The sequence below is a fragment of the Poromitra crassiceps genome (assembly GCF_964638095.1).
Source record: "Poromitra crassiceps genome assembly, chromosome: 4".
NCBI classification, from domain to species: Eukaryota; Metazoa; Chordata; class Actinopteri; order Beryciformes; family Melamphaidae; genus Poromitra; species Poromitra crassiceps.
This window is the reverse complement of record NC_139626.1, coordinates 6,343,428-6,355,927: the sequence shown is the minus strand read 5'-3', so window position 1 is coordinate 6,355,927 and position 12,500 is coordinate 6,343,428. Positions and strand designations below refer to the sequence as shown.

At 43.7% G+C, this 12,500-nt stretch overlaps 2 protein-coding genes across 2 annotated transcripts in view; one reads left to right on the top strand and one right to left on the bottom strand.

Moving 5' to 3' along the window:
- Nucleotides 1–5,555, top strand: part of gucy2g (guanylate cyclase 2g) — a gene marked incomplete at both ends in the record, with an annotated part of 24,082 nt that extends 18,527 nt beyond the window's left edge. Inside the window, one exon of the mRNA XM_083635091.1 lies at nt 5,481–5,555. Within this exon, the coding sequence (XP_083491217.1) occupies nt 5,481–5,555 (75 nt within the window). The remainder of the gene's footprint in view (nt 1–5,480) is intronic.
- A 193-nt stretch (nt 5,556–5,748) lies between these two features.
- On the bottom strand, nt 5,749–8,671 carry tectb (tectorin beta; the record flags this gene model as incomplete). Its single annotated transcript, XM_083635090.1, has 9 exons — nt 5,749–5,811; nt 6,295–6,378; nt 6,835–6,997; nt 7,125–7,208; nt 7,335–7,438; nt 7,638–7,710; nt 7,819–7,970; nt 8,133–8,323; nt 8,602–8,671. 9 exons carry the CDS (start codon nt 8,669–8,671, stop codon nt 5,749–5,751), a joined length of 984 nt encoding a protein of 327 aa, XP_083491216.1.
- Between the last annotated feature and the right edge of the window lie 3,829 nt (nt 8,672–12,500).

Sequence of the window (12,500 nt, the reverse complement as noted above, 5' to 3'; positions counted from 1 at the left end):
TCGGTAAAATAGGTTATACACATTCAACATGCCCCAAAATTTTACAGGAGATGTATTAGGCATTGATCCACGTCCCACCGTCAAAAAACGCAATTGACGACAATCGTCGTCATTGGCACTCAATGAGTTAACTACAATCATAAATAAACGTCAACTTGAAACTATGTTTCAACTACCACACACAGCCTATAATATTATAGCCTATGTCTATAAAAAAAAAAAAAATTGGACCGGCTCGCGGCCCGGTACCAAATGCGTTGCGGCCCGGTACCGGTCCGCGGCCCGGTGGTTGGGGACCACTGCTCTAGGATAATCACAGCCTCATGAAACTTTACAACCACAAACTAGATACCTAGGGCATTCAGGGGATGTATGGCATGGGAATGGCCATCATATTTCCATCATTCTTTTTATACTCAGCATTCAGCATTTGAATAGACACCTAATAAAAACACAATGAATGTTTATTACCGATTATTGACAAGAAAACCTTGACACACAGTGCTGAGCTGCACCTCAAATTAACCTTCAGGTTCCCAGTGTTCAGATGATGTGTACCACATCTACACTATGTGGCATATACTGTTAATGCTATCTCACCGTCAAACCACCAGTCCCCCCTAAAAAACACAGGGAGGGGTGGAGTAGAAGTAGAACAGGTTAAAGGAATTCTTCTCAAGAATATGATTGTGTAGTTTTCTTTTCTTCATAGTTTATTTATATGTTGAATAACTTGATGATATGGGTTCCCTATCTTCCCAAAAGCGGTAATTTAGCGTTTGCGCTCGTTTAATGCCGTGCGCAATGCAAATTGGGGGCGGGCACAAGCGCATGCTTGTTATAATTGTACTGGGCATAGGCATGCCACTGCCACCCCAGTACATCAAATTCTGCTGCTAAAATTGGGTAACCAGCAGATTATTCGGTGAGGCAATCAACTAATTCACTGAGAACCTTTTATCTCATTGCAAGGAGGGGTCAATTAATTGAGAAAACTTGTACATTGTAGCCTACTTGCAATAGGCTATTCACCTTCACCTGCTATAACCCATAGGGTCGTTGGCATCACAGCCGATCTGGCACAATTTGCCTCACGCAAACTGTATTACATGGACAGCAAGACGGGAATCTGGTTTGATTGATCTAACGCCCAGGCATTGCCAGGCCACACCTGTGAATAATTCTGGTGGTTAACACCGCCCAAATCCAGTTTGCGCCGTGCATAAATGATTTGGCACGTCTCTAATCCGCGTTTGCAGAGTTATGCTTCCCCGCACCACCATGCATCGCCACCATATTTTGGGGCTTTTCACGTCTATCCAAACAATTATATCATTTTAAACAAGTTATGTTTCTGTATAAATTATTACAATATGTTCCCGTGAGGTGGGTATGCATTTTGCTGCTGTCTGGCGGGCGTGCAAAACTCGGCATAACACCTGGACAGCGGACTGCAATCTTCCCTGCGTTAAGGCACGCGCAAACAGGTGCGCAAGCGCTAATAGGTGATATCGCCTGTACGAAGATAGGGCCCATGGTGGGGAATGGAGATAATGACCATGTGCAAACTAAGCAAAGTGGTGGGGAAGCATGTGAACTAAGCGTTGCACTATTGTGGTACTCAAAAATATTTTTGCAAGTTTGGCAGGTCTGCATGTGCCCCTTTTTAACATTGAGCACCTCCCCCTCTAAAGGTCTCTGCACGGCCCTGCAAGTCTATCAAACTATATGAGGCACAGTTTACTAGGCTATATGTAATAGTGTTGTATTTAATGGTGTGAATCAGTATTGATATTTTGACCTGCATTTAATCAATGTGTGATATCTCCACTCAAGGTCAAACCAAGGTCAAACACAGGGTCTTCAAAAGACTCCACCCACAAAATCCAGGCTAAACCTTCGATGCCTGCAGTGCACACTTAAAGATCCAGTGGACACTCTCATCGTATTATGTTGGGTATTTCCTGATTGTAAGACAGGAAATACCAGGAAAGGACAACTCCATATGTCTCACATAATGTTGTGCAAGTGATTGTTTCCTCGAGCTGTGAAGAGGATTGTTGCAGACCAAATCAGGATAGGTGTTGCAGGAGGACATTACTGTCATGAGATGTCACTGGAGCCTGAGCCCTACTTGTGTTTTCAAGGGTTCTTCGGTTAGGGTAGTGGTTCTATGTACACCAAAGAGCCCTCTGGTTTGTTACGATTTTAACACTATGAGGCAAATCAGAATAAAGAACCCAGTGGCTCTGGAAAAACTTATTTTGCTGCTCTTTAGTTTAGTTTAGTTTATTGGAGAGTTGATACAATACATGATGAAAAAACAAGTCACGCATCATAAAAATGTCAAGGATAGCACAAAAAGTCAAAGACTTATTTCTGTTGTGGTCCTTGGTCTCGGTACATCATATACATAACCACATATAATCACACAATCCATATTACTAATCATTACCTACCTACATCATAAAAGCAAAATCAATACAATACAACAAAATACTACAGTGACGTACTAGGTTTAATCCTGGACTTTTTCTAGGAGCCATTTCCTAACTTCTTACTTCTGTTGTCGTACATGTCTAAATAATCATTTTGTGGTACTATTTAGAACCCTTTTTTTTCTTTCAAGGGAAGGGTGTACTCACTTATTAGGATAAACACTTCTTGAGCTTTCTTTTTGCACATGTTGCACCGCGGCTTTTGTCATCATACCCTTCATTCCGCTGGGCACAATCCTTCAGCAAATTGAAAACAGGCTGAGGACTCTACTGACCTAGTCTCGCTGGCCAGCCTCCCCTCCCTTCCATGAGAAGAGTCTGGCTGCACGGAAACAGGCCACTGGCATAAGCCCTCCCCTGCTCTACAGCTGCTCTCCCATTAGAGCGACTGTTTCAGTCGCTGCTGGATGTCCGCTCCCCGCTTATTACAAGCTCTGTCATTGGCTCCGACCATGTCAATCAGAGCGGCTTCCGGCTCCGCTCCCTCCTCCCTGTGTGTCGCTGTAAATAAACAGTGCCCTGCCGCCTCAGTGAAAACAACAACGCTAACTAGCTAGCAAGCGAACGGCAGAAACCTAGACATAAGACATAACTACGCTAGTTCGTTGCTACATGCTGAAAATGGCAAGTTGGATTGGTGTGAAACTATTTTCCAAGGGCACTGCCGCTAAGCGCCGCCCATCGCAATTCCAAAATGGAGACCTGCGCCGCCAGACTCCTCTCACGGAAGGGAGAGGAGGCTGGCCAGCGAGACTACTACTGACCTGAATATAATGGCTGTTAAGAGTAATGATTTTATTTTTTATTTTGGCTTGTCAGTGAGCAGACTACACATTCTTTTAATATTTTAAAGCAAAACCAACCAAATAAAATAATTCTGTGATGGATTTATAATTATTTATTGAAGAGCATCTGTAGTGCAAACTTGAACTTGGGAGTCATCTGCACTTCTGCTTCAGTCTCCCAGTGTGGCTTATGAGGGGAAGCAACCATATGACTTTCAAGATAGAGACAAGTTATTGAGATTCAGAAATGCTGTATGCAATCATGATTATCAATAGGCCTATATTATAATCAATATATAAACATCTTTATCGTTGTACTGTCTGTATATTCAGTCATATCTATAGTGTTCTATAGTGTCCTATCCGAAAAGCAGAATAGGAAGTATATTGTATTGCAGAATAGGAAGTATATTGTATTGTTGATTTATTTAGCAACACTGTTAACATTGCCTTAAGATTGATGAAAAACTGCATGGATCAAAATAATAGGGACAATTTTCAATCAATCTTTATTGGAAATTCAAAGTAATAATGTATATAACATTAACAAGATTATCCACGTACATTACCCATGCACAAACAGAACACCAAACGTCAATAAATGTGCTATAATTACAAATAATATGTGTGATTTATGAAATAATTGACACAGTATGGATGTGAAGAAGGAATTATTCATCGGCTCCCTGAGTCCTGGGTGACACTCCTCTGTGTGTGTGTGTGTGTGTGTGTGTGTGTGTGTGTGTGTGTGTGTGTGTGTGTGTGTGTGCGTGCGTGCGTGCGTGCGTGCGTGCGTGCGTGCGTGCGTGCGTGTGTGTGTGTGTGCCCGCATGCAGGATGATCATATGTTTCTTTATTACATTCTTAGTCCATTTACAAACGCAAGACATGTGTTTCCCAGGACCACCAACATGATGAGTTGTGCTGTGCCTGTGGCAGAAAGGGGAAATGCCAATGAAACTTAATAAGTCTGTCTTAATAATCGTGCATAAAGAACTGGGATGTGGAGGCTAAATGACGTCACATCCGTTTTGTTAGCATTCTTCCATTTGCAGAAAAGTTGAGCTGGGAAGTTCACTGTTCACTGGTCAGATCCACTCGCTAGCCAGGCTAGCCATTGTTAGCAATAACAGTTGATAACGAGGCATTTCGTGGCATTTTACGCATACAAACACTGCAGCCTCATGTCCACACAGATAGAAGTAGGCCGTGCTGTGTGTACAGCTGATTTAATGAGACACAAACAAGACAGAAGTGCTAAATAGCATTTATACGATTATAACTACTGTTGTTGCGCGGAGCAGCCATCTTGGATATTTGAGGTCAGGGCTGCTGAGGCTCCTACGAGATGGAATGGGAAATACCAGCTCTAGTGACGTCACATCCCAGCTCATGAACTTTGAACCGGTAAGATTACCAGTTCCCAGTTATAAAGGAATGCACGATATTAATAAGTCCACGATGTGGGTGCTAAACCGTATTATAATATTGTATTATAAATCATATAGAGATTAAACATATTAGACATATTTTATATTAAACATATTTACCTGATATGTGTCCATTATTGGAGGATTTATTAGCTATAAAAAGAGAAAAAACAACAACATCATAATACACACTATAAACAAACAATGAAAATAGATCTAGGCTACAACACAAGCCAAAATATATAGAATGAATGTAGAATTTAATCTAACTGAATTGATTCATCTACAAATGGAAATGGTAAATGGACTGTATTTATAGAGTGCATTTCTAGTCTCTTGAATTCTCAAAGCACTTTACAATAAATACCTCACATTCAGCTGTTCACACATTCATACACTGACAGCAGCAACGCTCCAACCAGCTCGTCGGGAGCAGTTTGGGGTTCAGGTGTTTATTAAAAGGATCCATTAGCTGCTGCCTAGACGACAGCTAGTCTTCCTGGGCTCAGGGGATTGCTCAGGGACAAGTCTTCCTGGGCTCAGGGTCTTGCTCAGGGACAAGTCTTCCTGGGCTCAGGGTCTTGCTCAGGGACAAGTCTTCCTGGGCTCAGGGTCTTGCTCAGGGACAAGTCTTCCTGGGCTCAGGGTCTTGCTCAGGGACAAGTCTTCCTGGGCTCAGGGTCTTGCTCAGGGTCAATTCGACACACGTGCCCGGAGGAGCCAACATGTTCTCACTCCCTTCCTGTCAAATACTGATGTTCGGTCAGGAACCCTTGCCGTCCCTTGCCATCAACGGTGCAGGCGAGGAGATCGCTAGTCACGGCGAGTCACTTGACCGCTAGTCACATGATGACAATACCCTGTCTCGTCAGACATCGACTTAGCGGGTGAGCTCCCCTGACTTCAAGCGGTCTTGAATGTAACGACAGTCTGATGTTGAAGTATGTCGCTGGCGCTGTAGCGTCTTGCGAGCAGGACTAGAGTTCTCAACGGGCCTGAGAATTCAAACCCGACCCGACAAATTAGCATAAATGATCAGCCAGAGCCCGGCCCGAGCCCGTCGGGCTGAGTCGGGTCCTGTCGGGCCTCGGGCTGAAACTGAGAACTCCAAAGAGAGCGTATTTTCGACCCCCGAGGGAGGCATGGCATGTTTTTTTTACTTTCGGTTTGAACCCTGACACAAACCCTAACCCTGACCAAGTTGCTTTAGTTGCCTAAACTTAACCGACATCGCAACCACAGACGTGTTTACTTTCTATTTTAATGAACGACTGAGGAACGTAACGAGAAAGTGACAGCAAGGGGTCGTGACCAAATGTCATGCTTCACACCGACAAGCTTCTGATCTACCTCCTGAGCTAGTGCCACCCCACAACATCACTTACACATACATTACCAGCTACTGCCACCCCACAACATCACTTACACATACATTACCAAAACAGCGACTTTTATGCGATACATTCACATTTTAATTATTTTAAGTGCCTTGCAGGAAACAATTGGCTACCAATATCATAGAATCCGTTTAAGCGAGTATGTATTTCGGGTCGGCACTGTTTACAGTAGATGTACACGTACTGTACCTTTCACTTTAAACTCAGCAGTGAGAATGCCCCCAGTTGGTTCTGCCTTAGTTGTCAGGCTTCTGGCAGTGCAGGGGCCCTTTGTAGGGAAAAAACAGTCAAAATGAATCCTTGGCCCAACAACACTGTGTTGCTATGGTCAGAAAACACCGTCTGCATGTCACTTGATATAAAGCGTCATATATGAAGCCATTCAATACCTTCCTAGTGTTGACTTTATTTCATATATAATTATCATTTTAATTATGATTATTTCATAAAACATATGCATAAGATTATTCCTAATCCACAATTTCCCCATTGATGAGCAATCCATGTCGATTTAGACACCTTAAGTGTTTGGGCAATTTGTTTGTGTGTGGAGACGTGTTTTGTGTTTGACTTGTTTTGATTTAACTTCCTCGTCCATTCTTGAACCTGCTGATGGGCAAATCTGAAAAGTCGACTTACGATTTAAAAGAATTCAATCGAATAGGGATATGGTATATTATGTATCTCCTAATAAGTGCATGTTTCTCTGAAGTGTCAAACTCACTGGCTGACAGAAGAGCCTTTCTCCATCACAGATCTGGACCTCACAGTGAAGCCAGACAGTTGACACCTTCTCCAGTCGCTGGAAGCGGAAGGAGTTGAACTTGAACATGGAGCGGCTGTCTTTGGCATTCTCAAATATAGTGACAGTGGGGTCAGACGAGCAGCTGTTGAAAAAGGGTGCAACAGATTGAAGGGAAAAAAGTAGATGCTGCTGCTGCTGCTGCTGCGCATCTTTAAATTAACTATTAAAGGACAATTACGACGTCCATGTTTCTTTTCACTTTCGACTACCTGTTAATGATGAGACTCCACCTCTTCTTGTCTGTCGAGTAAGGAGTGGGAGTGGCCCAGCAGTTGCTTATTACAACTTTGAATCTGAAGAGGCAGATTGGAAGGATGGGTCAGGGATCTAGCATTTCCCCTCTAAACGTCTGAGGGGAATATATGAATATAAAGGTGAACTTTCAACACCTGGGTTATGTTTTTTAAATCGTTTAATACCTGTTACTTAGTCCTTTTGCCTCAATGCCGATGAAGACTTCAGAGCCGATCTCAGATGTGTCAATCACATAGGGAGCATCCTTGGCATACAGGAATTTGGAATTCTACAAAATATATTGATTTTTTTTTGTATTGTCTGGCCTCACACCTGTCAGTTGCATTTTTTTTTTAATCTGACAGCTATTATTGTCTGCACACTATTTACAAAAATACAGCTAAAAATAGCATTATGGATCTAAACACTCTTGCATGTAACAAAGATGGCCTCCACAGGAGAAAGTGAACCTGTGAGCAGCTACTCACCGTAAACACGTTCATAGACAACTGTGTTCTAAAAGTGCCTAAACTCCCGTTGTTGACAAAAACTGTAGCCACTCTGGAAAAAGCAGAGGGTTTAGTAAAAACGCTGCAAGTCATTGGGTTAGAATGCACATGTCCTCCACATAATAACTGTGGTAAAATGGTGCCCTGGATTGATGCTTACCTTTGGCTAAAGACGGCATTGTTTACCAGATAGGCTGCCCGGTACGTGCAGGTGAAGGTGTAGTTGACCGGCTGGTTTCTGACTGTAAGCGACGTATCGTTGGACACAATGGAATTATAGAAGACGTACTTGGGGTCCTTGCCGGGAATGTACTGTGGAGAACAACGGGGGAATGTAGCTGAGATGGACTTTTGCGTCACTTCACGATCGACGAGTTAACATCCGTCTTACGCAGAAAGATCAGTGCATAAAAGTCAACGTACTTTGTGTGAATGGTTGAATGTCTACAGTTATGTACCTGCTTGGTTTCTCACCTCAGCTTGGGTGCCGCAGTAGGAGTTGTTTTTGGGCGTCAGGTCTGGGATGGTGAAGCGAAAGTAGCCCGGGATGCTCATTCCGGTGTAACAGAGCCCGCCCAGGGACAGCTGGCCGATCTCCCAGCCGTACGGACACTCGGGGACGTTGGCAATGATGGCGTTGGGGAAACACGACACCATCACATAGTCTGGCCCAAAGGAAAGAGTCAAACTTTAGAAACGGTGAGGCACTTTAGAGATCCTACCATAATACTATATTACTAAAAATCCCAATAAATTAGAAACAAGGGCTTGAGAAGGACTTACGGTAAACTGCGTGCTATGGCACAAGCACAGTAAAGAAGCCATTTTTTTTTTAACCAATTTTGTACTCATACTGTGTCAGCGTCTTTGAGTCATTGAAAAGCGCTTTATAAAATAAATTATTATTACTACCATTTGAGAATGTATCAAATACAGTGCTTACCTGCTTTTTGGGGAGAGCATGCCCATGCAACAACAGGCAGCAGCATGAGTAGAGCACCAACAGAGGCCATTCTTGAATTCTGCAGAGAGATTTCACAGTTGTGCTTCTTTAGCAATGTAAGAATCTGAGTGTTAGAAATGGTTGCAAAATCTGTCATAAAAAAAAAAAAACCACTTACCAGTGGGGAAAGCAACTTTGACTACTTTGGTGTCAGATGCATGGCTCTTCAACGGCTTACTGGCACTAGTGATTCTACACAACTAACATCTTGACAACTTGACGAGGCATTTTATACTTTCACAGGTAAGGGCAATCGACCTTCCCCCCTCTCCACTTGTCCCCTTGGCAGCATTGCTTTGAGAACTCTATTGTGGGGCTGCTCACAAAAGCTCTCTGTGCTGGTCAGACATTGACTTTCAAATGACCAGTGTCTCAAGGGACAAGCACACCACTCAGCATGTGTGATTCTTCGTCTTTTAGGAATGCCCCTACATGAAATGTTGGCCTTTTTTAATACATACAATTAAGTCTCGGACTAAGTAGGAATTGGAATGGTCATTATGTCGTTTATGTCGTCATGTTTTTGACACAAGTGACACAAAACCCATCAAAATGTTTCACAACATATTTGGCGATGCCGTAGACTTAACGTTTCTCGTTGCTGCGTTGTGAACTCGAGGCAGACACAGAGAAACAATCGGACCCGTTCATTTGTCCCGTTGGCCGCTGCTTCAAGGTTTCAGGAACAGAACACCATTTAAGGAGCTAAATAGTGCAAACAGACATGTATAGACACCCCTACAATGTGATGGTAGCTCCGATAAGAAAAGGCGTACACTAGTGACTAGTGTGCTTAAGTGGAGAGATGCTAGGACTCTGTTTTGCAGCATTCAGCAATATAAGGTTTCACACAGCTAAAGTTTTAGGCTATTAGATATCCCTTTTGTCTACTGTCTGGATCCCCCTTCTTGTGTGTGAAACGTGTGTGTCCTCACTGACCCTAGTCCCTCTTGCCAGACGATCTCCGTTTCGCGCTGTACCCGCGTGCAGGAGAGTCTGGCTGCTCTTACTCTGACTCTGGTCTAGCATGGATGGGGGGGGGGGCTCTTTTATCTTTACGACCATCCAAAAGTACCAAGCAGGCCTGCTTTATGCACAATCCAAATCTTCGTCAAAACGTGCCATTTTCAGCGTGTAGCAATGCTAGCTTGCTAGTTAACGTTGTTGTTGTTACACAGCGGCGGAGGCATTTCAGAGCGGAAGGGAAATCCCTTTCCACTCCGGCTGAAATGGTCGGCGCCAATGGCAGAGCTTGGACCCGCAGCCTGCTTCCAGGCAGGTAGCCTACACCAGGGGTGGGCAATTATTTTTCATGGGGGGCCACATGAGAAACCCAGATTGTTGCCGGGGGCCGAACAAATATTGTCATGCCGTAACTCATGGATGGGTAACTTTGATGATAGAGAGGGCCACAAAAAATGTCCTCGCTACCAGGTTTTGCTGAGGGCCGAACGGCGCCAGCGCGAAAAATTTGGTGCATTTGAAGCCAGGTTTAGAGGAATAACTCATTTTAAATTAACAGTTGTGATGTCATTATTCAGTCTTAACCACCAATATTTGATCCTTTTCTCATTCACTCCTATGTCACCACCTTCTCTCAGGGCTTGAAATTTACTTTTTTGACCACCTGCCAATATGGCTGCTAGATTTTAAAGTTACCAGCCAATTAGAATTTCCACTAGCTGAAATGTTTTTATTTAAATAAATCAGAATATGAGTGGGTTAATTTAAGCATAAGTATCAGTAAGTGTCCCGGGATGATCAAAGCCTGTGTTGAGGGTCACACGAACAAAAATGCAGTCTTGAAGCTAAATAAATCCAAAACCAATGAGTTATTTGAGTTATTTAAATTTCTACTTCAATGTAGCCTTTTAGTCATAAAGATTATTGAAAGATATTCCATATTCCAGACTGAAATGCTATAACAGAAGTGGAGTATTGGCCAGAATATGACATGAACATTTGGACACTTATTCAGCGGGTATCTTGCATGTTGCGTTCAGGTGCACTGTGTGTGTAAAAAAAAAGAAGAAAAAAAAGTTTTTTTTTGCAATTCCATCGCGGGCCACACGTATTTTGCCCATGTATGGCCTACACTGACCCTTTTACATAAATGTTTTAAAGCCATATTGGCCTATAGCATGTTGCCTGCAGTGCGAGGCACATGACATTTATACAAGTTACGAGCCAAGGATGGTAGGTTTCAGCTGTGACTGGTCACGTTATTCTTCAAGTCAATTCAGTAGGTAGCTTTTGTCCTATTCTAATACTACTTTGATTGTTAAGAAATCAAAATGGTAGGTGAACTTCTGTATCTAATTGCATTATGGTTAGCTGTCAAAAAAGTCACTCAGTGGTAAGGCACACAGACACATCATTTCATTCTCATCAGCAAAATTGATTCAATCTCTGCTTTAACTACGATACGGCCACCGAGTTTAAAATCTTTCACACACAACAACTTTAACATGCAATTGCATTCACAGAATTGAATACCTCCTTGCAAAGACTTCATGATAACAGCTTGCTGTAAAATGATAGCAAGGAGGTTAGACACTAATGTCCTTCAAACAATTCAAGTCACCACAATGCAATTGAAGGAGAAAAACTGCTTAGCATTAGCATCTGAATGGACCACCAGGGGAATTCTTAAGGGGCGATCCAAGGAAGATACCAATCTAAGAATGGGTCAAGGGACAGGTAGCATTACAGCATCTAGCTATCATGAACCAGAGAAGGACCCAGATACAGACACTCAGGCCAAGGTAGTATTAAAGTCCAATTACAGTCTTTATTCCACAACAGGCAAAACTCCAGTATTACACAAAGCATGCAGGTGGAAAGGGGTACCAGGTAACTGGGTCAAACCCTAGTAGCCTATATGGGTGGACCGTGTGTGATGTTGAGCTTTGTTGCGACCCGGTACCTTGAAACGTATTGTTTCCAATCCGCCGGCGCTGAAAACTTGCCATTCTGGGCTTTAGTCCCTGATAAACTTGTCCGAATAAATGTACCATGTCGGCTTCACTTGACACCATGTGATGGTGGTCTGTGTTATCTTTATTTTTCATGCTGTGAAACTAACTAGCAGTGCTTATGCCAACAACTTTCACAAACTAAACGGGCTTACGCCACACCGTGTATGGGTGTGTGCTCTGGCTCTCACTCGGTCATTCAGTCAGTCAAACTTCTGATGTCCTCTCTCATGGTGGGCTACCAGAAGCATCGACACAGGAAGTCCAGGGAGGGATGGCAGGTGAGCTGAGTGGAGCGCCCCCCACTGGAGGACCTGGGAACAAACGGCATCAGGAACGAAGAGGGGCCGGGGTCTGGCTGCTGCTGCTCAGCGGCTCTAACCACTAACTCAGTGTCCCAAGACGCTGCGGCAACCAGGCACTCGACAGGCAGGAAGGTCTCTGGCTCTGGAGGTTCTTCTTCTGAGGAGAACTGGCGAGAGACGGCATCTTGCTTGGAATTCTTAGAACCAGTCGCTGTGGTTTCCGGAGATGACACCAAAGTAACGCTTCCCAGTGACTGCCCAATAAGTGTGCTGGCCTCTAGGGGTGTACTAAGTGTGCTGGCCTCTAGGGGTGTAGTGTACTAAGGGGTGAAGTAGGCAGACCTACCTTGCTTGGCCAGAGAATTGTCAGTGAAACTCATCTTCACCAGAATCTATCAGGACGTGGAGGGTGTGTTGTTGGTTACCCCACCGGAGTATGGCATGAAGCAGGGTGCGATGAGCAGCAGGTGACATCGGGGATTGGGCTATGCTCACCAGTACCCCCTTCCTTACTGATGAGCATTCCCTTTTACCTGGCATGTAGCGATTAAATGATCAG